The sequence below is a fragment of the Caretta caretta genome, chromosome 1, assembly GCF_965140235.1.
Source record: "Caretta caretta isolate rCarCar2 chromosome 1, rCarCar1.hap1, whole genome shotgun sequence".
Taxonomy (NCBI): Eukaryota; Metazoa; Chordata; order Testudines; family Cheloniidae; genus Caretta; species Caretta caretta.
In genome coordinates, this window is record NC_134206.1 from 8,274,321 (window position 1) to 8,282,795 (window position 8,475).

The window sequence follows — 8,475 nt, forward strand, 5'->3', positions numbered from 1 at the left end:
ATTCTAAGGGTTTGGGTCTGTGGTCACCTATGCAAATTGGTGAGGATTTTTACCAAACCTTTCCCAGGAAGTGGGGTGCAAGGGTTGGGAGGATTTTTGGGGGAAAGACGTGTCCAAACTACGTTTCCCAGTAAACCCAGTTAAAGTTTGGTGGTGGCAGTGGAAATTCCAAGGGCAAAGGGTAAAATTAATTTGTACCTTGGGGAAGTTTTAACTTAAGCTGGTAAAAGTAAGCATAGGAGGTTTTCATGCAGGTCCCCACATCTGTACCCTAGAGTTCAGAGTGGGGAAGGAACCTTGACAACATCACAGTGGTAAATATGGGGTGCTTTGGAGTGCAGAGTGTCACCAGGACAATCCATAGAGTGACAGGGGGTGGGGAGGGGAGGAGAGAGTTGCAGGAGGGGCCTTGAGAGGAAGAGGCAGAGCAGGGGCGGAACCTGGGGGAAGATGCATGGTACAGGGGTGGGGCGTCATGCTTCCAGTTACCAGCAATTAGAAAGGTGGCAACTCTATGAGTTGTTCATAGACAGATTGCCCAGTTTGTGATGCTGACACAGCACAGTAATGTCAGGAAAGGATTTAATGTCTCTGTCATAAATATAAAGGGAAGTGTAAACACCTTTAAAATCCCTCCTGGCCAGAGGAAAAACGCTTTCACCTGTAAAGGGTTAAGAAGCTAGGATAACCTCGCTGACACCTGACCAAAATGACAATGAGGAGACAAGATACTTTCAAAGCTGGACGGGGGGAGAAACATAGGTTCTCTCTCTGTGTGTGATGCTTTTGCTGGGAACAGAACAGGAATGGAGTCTTAGAACTTAGTAAGTAATCTAGCTAGATATGCGTTATGTTTTGTTTAAATGGCTGAGAAAATAAGCTGTGCTGAATGGAATGGATATTCCTGTTTTTGTGTCTTTTTGTAACTTAAGGTTTTGCTTAGAGAGATTCTCTATGTTTTGAATCTGATTACCCTGTAAGGTATTTACTACCCTGATTTTACAGAGGTGATTCTTTTACTTTTTCTTCAATTAAAATTCTTCTTTTAAGAACCTGATTGCTTTTTCATTGTTCTTAAGATCCAAGGGTTTGGGTCTTTGTTCACCTATGCAAATTGGTGAGGATTTTTATCAAGCCTTCCCCAGGAAAGGGGGTGTAGGGTTTGGGGAGGATTTTGGGGGGAAAGACATTTCCAAGCAGGCTCTTTCCCAGTTATATATCTGTTAGACGCTTGGTGGTGGCAGCAATGAAGTCCAAGGGAAAAAGGAAAATAGTTTGTACCTTGGGGAAGTTTTAACCTAAGCTGGTAAAAATAAGCTTAGGGGGTTTTCATGCAGGTCCCCACATCTATACCCTAGAGTTCAGAGTGGGGAAGGAACCTTGATAGTCTCTTTGACTGGCCAGTCAGTGATTCAGAGAAAAGGGCCCAGCACCATATCACCAGCTAGCTCTGCATGGAGTGTGGTCTGAGAGCCAGAGATCAGGAGAAAACTCTAGGTCCCTTTCTGAGTAAAGAGCTGGAGCAGCCTATCCCGGATCTGTTGGGTCTTCACCCCATAGATGATGGGGTATAGCGTGGGGGGCACCAAGAGATACACATTGTCCATGAGAACATGGAAATGCAGGGCCACATTATGCCCAAACCATTGCGTGAGGGCGGTGAAGAGATGAGGGATGTAAAAGGCTAAGATGACACAGAGGTGGGAGCTGCAGGTCCCAAAAATCTTGAGCTGGGTGTCCTTTGTTGGGAGGGTGAATATGGTATTTGTCCTGCCACCATCACCCTAAACCCTGGGCACATAAAGGAAGTCAGGGAATGTACAGTACATTCAAGAGACACCACTGTGCCTCAGGATAGGACACCTTCTTTCTTACTCCATGTCAGATTCCAACTGAACCAATTTCACGAAGCCCTCCACCTCCATCCTGCTGGGCATTCCTGGCCTGGACTCAGCCCATATCTGGATCTCTATCCCCTTCTGCACCATATACGCCATAGCCATCTTGGGGAACTTCGCCATCCTGTTCATCGTGAAGAGGAAGCCGAGCCTCCATGGGCCCATGTATTATTTCCTCTGCATGCTGGTCATCACCGACCTAGTCCTTTCTACGTCTATCCGATGCAAAATTTTGAGCATATTCTGGTTCAATTCCAGGGAGATCAAATTCAGTGCATGCCTCTTGCAGCTGTACTTCATTCTCAGCTTCTCTACGATGGAGTCTCGGATCCTCATGGCCATGGCTTTTGATCGCTATGTGGACATCTGCGATCCCCTGAGACATTGTACTACCCTGACAAACCCCATGGTGGCCAAAATTGGCCTGGCCATGGTGCTTCGCGGATCCATGCTCCTACTGCCCACTCCCTTCCTGGTGAGGAGGTGGCCATATTGCAGAACCATCATCATTGCCCACACACACTGTGAGCACATCTCTGTGGTGAAGCTGGCCTGTGCTGACATCCACACTAGTAGTTACTACAGCCTCTCTGTGGCATTCTTGGTGATCTGTCTGGATGTGTTTTTTATTGCTGTGTCCTATACCCAGATCCTCAGGGCCATCTTAAGCCTCCCCACAAAGGACGCCTGGCTCAAGAGTTTTGGGACCTGTGGCTCCCACCTCTGTGTCATCTTAAACTCTTACATCCCAGCTCTCTTCTCCTTCCCCATGCACTGGTTTGGGCACAATGTGGCCCTGAATTTCCACATTCTCATGGCCAACAGGTACCTCCTGCTGCCCGCCATGCTAAACCCCAACATCTACTGGGTGAGGACCCAAGAGATCTGGGATAGGCTGCTCCAGCCCTTTACTCATAAAGGGACCTCAAGTTTTCTCCTGGTGCTCTGGCTCTCAGACCAAGCTCCATGCAGAGCTGGCTGGTGACATGGTGCTGGGCCCTTGTCAGGGTTCCCTTCCCACTCTGAACTCTGGGGTACAGATGTGGGGACCTGCATGAAAGACCCCCTAAGCTTATTTGTACTAGTTTAGGTTAAAAACTTCCCCAAGGCACAAATTCCTTCCTTGTCTGTTTATCCAGCAATGTGTGTGAGGCTGAGGTCTGACAAACGGAAAGTGCAGGAGACACTCGCTGAACAATGGAAGTGAGATGGACATTTTCAGGGGGTCACATATTGCACATGTGATGGGTAGCTGGAAAATCACTCATTCAATTTTCTTTGCTCTGAACCATGGCTTGGGACATGGATGTATGGCTTATATTAAAACACAAAATTAGACCTTAGAGAGCTCTAGTTTGATAGATATGTTGCTGTAACTCACTGTACCCCAAAGCAACACCCTGGAACCCCCATATTCACCACTGTTATATAGTTGCCACAAATCTTGTACAAACTATGTCATGTGAGGTGTTAGTGGAAAAGCTATGGTTTGCTGAATATGATTATCCTATTTGTATGCATGTCTCATTTTTGTATCTGAAGATAAGAATATTTACAATGACCTGTATTTCAAATGTGTTTGTTCCTATGGTAACTCCCACATGGTAGCTTACATCTAGTTGAGCCAGCACATTATGAGAGGACTATTCAAGTTGATGGCCCATCAATGAGCACATAATGGGCCATGGAAGAATCATAGAATCATAGAATATCAGGGTTGGAAGGGACCCCTGAAGGTCATCTAGTCCAACCCCCTGCTCAAAGCAGGACCAATTCCCAGTTAAATCATCCCAGCCAGGGCTTTGTCAAGCCTGACCTTAAAAACCTCTAAGGAAGGAGATTCTACCACCCCCCTAGGTAACGCATTCCAGTGTTTCACCACCCTCTTAGTGAAAAAGTTTTTCCTAATATCCAATCTAAACCTCCCACACTGCAACTTGAGACCATTACTCCTCGTTCTGTCATCTGCTACAATTGAGAACAGTCTAGAGCCATCCTCTTTGGAACCCCCTTTCAGGTAGTTGAAAGCAGCTATCAAATTCCCCCTCATTCTTCTCTTCTGCAGGCTAAACAATCCCAGCTCCCTCAGCCTCTCCTCATAAGTCATGTGTTCTAGACCCCTAATGATTTTTGTTGCCCTTCGCTGGACTCTCTCCAAATTATCCACATCCTTCTTGTAGTGTGGGGCCCAAAACTGGACACAGTACTCCAGATGAGGCCTCACCAATGTCGAATAGAGGGGAACGATCACGTCCCTCGATCTGCTCGCTATGCCCCTACTTATACATCCCAAAATGCCATTGGCCTTCTTGGCAACAAGGGCACACTGCTGACTCATATCCAGCTTCTCGTCCACTGTCACCCCTAGGTCCTTTTCCGCAGAACTGCTGCCTAGCCATTCGGTCCCTAGTCTGTAGCGGTGCATTGGATTCTTCCATCCTAAGTGCAGGACCCTGCACTTATCCTTATTGAACCTCATCAGATTTCTTTTGGCCCAATCCTCCAATTTGTCTAGGTCCTTCTGTATCCTATCCCTCCCCTCCAGCGTATCTACCACTCCTCCCAGTTTAGTATCATCCGCAAATTTGCTGAGAGTGCAATCCACACCATCCTCCAGATCATTTATGAAGATATTGAACAAAACCGGCCCCAGGACCGACCCTTGGGGCACTCCACTTGATACCGGCTGCCAACTAGACATGGAGCCATTGATCATTACCCGTTGAGCCCGACACTCTAGCCAGCTTTCTACCCACCTTATAGTGCATTCATCCAGCCCATACTTCCTTAACTTGCTGACAAGAATACTGTGGGAGACCGTGTCAAAAGCTTTGCTAAAGTCAAGAAACAATATATCCACTGCTTTCCCTTCATCCACAGAACCAGTAATCTCATCATAAAAGGTGATTAGATTAGTCAGGCATGACCTTCCCTTGGTGAATCCATGCTGGCTGTTCCTGATCACTTTCCTCTCATGCAAGTGCATCAGGATTGATTCTTTGAGGACCTGCTCCATGATTTTTCCAGGGACTGAGGTGAGGCTGACTGGCCTGTAGTTCCCAGGATCCTCCTTCTTCCCTTTTTTAAAGATTGGCACTACATTAGCCTTTTTCCAGTCATCCGGGACTTCCCCGGTTTGCCACGAGTTTTCAAAGATAATGGCCAATGGCTCTGCAATCACAGCCGCCAATTCCTTCAGCACTCTCGGATGCAACTCGTCCGGCCCCATGGACTTGTGCACGTCCAGCTTTTCTAAATAGTCCCTAACCACCTCTATCTCCACAGAGGGCTGTCCATCTCTTCCCCATTTTGTGATGCCCAGCGCAGCAGTCTGGGAGCTGACCTTGTTAGTGAAGACAGAGGCAAGAAAAGCATTGAGTACATTAGCTTTTTCCACATCCTCTGTCACTAGGTTGCCTCCCTCATTCAGTAAGGGGCCCACACTTTCCTTGGCTTTCTTCTTGTTGCCAACATACCTGAAGAAACCCTTCTTGTTACTCTTGACATCTCTTGCTAGCTGCAGCTCCAGGTGCGATTTGGCCCTCCTGATATCATTCCTACATGCCCGAGCAATATTTTTATACTCTTCCCTGGTCATATGTCCAACCTTACACTTCTTGTAAGCTTCTTTTTTATGTTTAAGATCCGCTAGGATTTCACCATTAAGCCAAGCTGGTCGCCTGCCATATTTACTATTCTTTCGACACATCGGGATGGTTTGTCCCTGTAACCTCAACAGGGATTCCTTGAAATACAGCCAGCTCTCCTGGACTCCTTTCCCCTTTAAGTTAGTCCCCCAGGGGATCCTGGCCATCCGTTCCCTGAGGGAGTCGAAGTCTGCTTTCCCGAAGTCCAGGGTCCGAATCCTGCTGCTTACCTTTCTTCCCTGCGTCAGGATCCTGAACTCGACCATCTCATGGTCACTGCCTCCCAGATTCCCATCCACTTTTGCTTCCCCCACTAATTCTACCCGGTTTGTGAGCAGCAGGTCAAGAAAAGCGCCCCCCCTAGTTGGCTCCTCTAGCACTTGCGCCAGGAAATTGTCCCCTACGCTTTCCAAAAACTTCCTGGATTGTCTATGCACCGCTGTATTGCTCTCCCAGCAGATATCAGGAAAATTAGTCACCCATGAGAATCAGGGCATGCGATCTAGTAGCCTCCGTGAGCTGCCGGAAGAAAGCCTCATCTACCTCATCCCCCTGGTCCGGTGGTCTATAGAAGACTCCCACCACTACATCACTCTTGTTGCACACACTTCTAAACTTAATCCAGAGACACTCAGGTTTTTCTACAGTTTCGTACCGGAGCTCTGAGCAGTCATACTGCTCCCTTACATACAGTGCTACTCCCCCACCTTTTCTGTACTGCCTGTCCTTCCTGAACAGTTTATAACCATCCATGACAGTACTCCAGTCATGTGAGTTATCCCACCAAGTCTCTGTTATTCCGATCACGTCATAGTTCCTTGACATCACCAGGACCTCCAGTTCTCCCTGCTTGTTTCCAAGGCTTTGTGCATTTGTATATAAGCACTTGAGATAACCTGTTGATCGCCCCTCATTCCCAGTATGAGGCAGGAGCCCTCCCCTCACAGACATTCCTGCCTTCTCCCCACCTGGTGGACTTTCCTGTAGATGTCTGGCCAGAATGTGGGTAATGGTCCCTGTGATGACTCATTGAAGGATACAAGGACATGTGACCAGGTCATGTGACATTGGACTCCATCTTGTGCCTATACTTTCCCACTGACAGTGCTTGGGGCTTTGTTTGGAAAAATGAAGTTCCCTGAACATGGCAGAAGCTATAAAACAGGGAAGTGACATCAACACTTAGCCACACTCCCCCCACAATAAAACACCAGAAGACACATCTGGAGGGAAAAGATTTTGACTGGGGAGGTGTTCCCAGACTGGAAAGGAGAAATCCTGGCCTGTGTATGGAAGATTGTCCAATCAGGGTGTTTGTGCCATCAGGGTGAGATTCTGCTTGACTCAAACCCTGTCTAGTTTATAGTACTCAGATTGCGATTTTGCTTTATTTTTTAGGTCATCTACTTTGAGCTGTACACTTCTTAGTGATAATCACTTTCTGTAGTAAATAAATCATTTTAATATTTTTATCTAAGATAGTTGTTGTTTGAAGTGTAAAGGGAAATCTGCTAAGGAACGGGGGCTGGTGCATTGTCCTCTCCACATTGAGGGAGGATTGTAGTGGAAAATAAACTTACACTGGTCAGGCTACTGCCCCGGGCTAGATGGGAAAGTGGGTAAGGGGCACAGGTGTTACAAGGTTTGAAGGAATGTTTGAACTTGTTTCTCAGGACACTTTTTAAACACAGGTAAAGATGATGTGAAACAGTGTCTATGGGACAAAAAGGTGAAAACTGTGGATGAGATGGCTTCTGTAGCTGATGATTTTGAGAAGACAAGCAATTATTGTGAATAAACCACAGACAGAGGGGTTTACACTTGATGGGAAGTATGGTCCCATTTTACCCCATTCTTCTAATTCCCAACCCTAATCTCCTCTGAAAACGGAAGAGTCCAGGAGGTGCTATCATTGTAATTTCACTGATCACCTGAGGAATAAATGTCCTGTGCTCAAAGAAAGCAGGATAGCCCATGTGAATGCTGCGATTCTGAGCACAGAAGCCCCTTGGGCACCTGTCATTTATCATAAGGTTTCTAAAATTAGCTTCTGCTGAACTAGGCATGAAGCACTTAAAGGCTGTCAGCATTAATAGCAGGGAACACCTTGGGTGGGAAGATACAGGGGCAGAAATTTCGGTGGTTAGGAGAGGTATACTGCAACAAGGAGACATACTGACAGCACAGATGGCAGAACTTTTATTATTTTGCTGTTACAAAATCCTTTTGCCTTTGGCTAAAGTGCACATAGAAACCAAAGGTTTGGAAGCTGTTTTATCAGTGGGGGTAGGAGACGATAATCCTATTGATAAGCTAATTGGCAATGATTTCTTTCATGTAGCTCAGGCTGTTAGAGTGAGCACCTTCAGCAAGAAGGTGCTTTCTGTTGGGACCTCAGAGGGAAAGGGGAAAGTCCCAGGAACTGCTCAAAGAATGAGAGGTCTCCTTGATTCCTCTACAAGAGAGGGAAGCTGCATGTTTCCAGGGGTAGGGGTGGTTGAGACCAGCTCCTGCCCTATAGCTAAGGCCAGCGTTGCCTTAGGGAAAAAATGTCAATGTTGAAGCTAAACAAGGGGAAAACCCAATGCTAGGGAGCACAGGGAGATGTGTTCCAGAGGGGAGCTGTAGTGAAGGAAAGATTCACTGGTGCGGCACATTGTGCTGGTGGTCCTGGGAATTAGCCCTTTGCAGCTTCGGAGCGCCTCTTTCTGGCCAGTGTCTCACCTGCCTCAGGCCCCATGTACCTCCTGGACCCCGGTGCCCTTTAATGTCAGGGTTCTGCCTCCAGCGGTACCCCCTTACTCTGGGTTTCCCCTCCCAGGGGAGCCTCCCAACCCTCTATCCCCACCCTGCCTCAGTGGGGCAGCCCTCTTCAAAGGGCCAGCTGGGCCCTGATTGGGCTGGCCACAGCTGTGGCTGCTTCCCCAATC

At 47.4% G+C, this 8,475-nt stretch overlaps 1 protein-coding gene across 1 annotated transcript; it reads left to right on the forward strand.

Annotated features, from left to right (window-relative positions):
* The first annotated feature begins 1,613 nt into the window (after positions 1-1,613).
* LOC142069955 (olfactory receptor 52P1-like) lies at positions 1,614-7,343 on the forward strand. Its single transcript, XM_075122796.1, has 3 exons — positions 1,614-1,650; positions 2,000-2,827; positions 7,237-7,343. Exons 1-3 carry the CDS (start codon positions 1,614-1,616, stop codon positions 7,341-7,343), a joined length of 972 nt encoding a protein of 323 aa, XP_074978897.1.
* Positions 7,344-8,475: the final 1,132 nt, after the last annotated feature.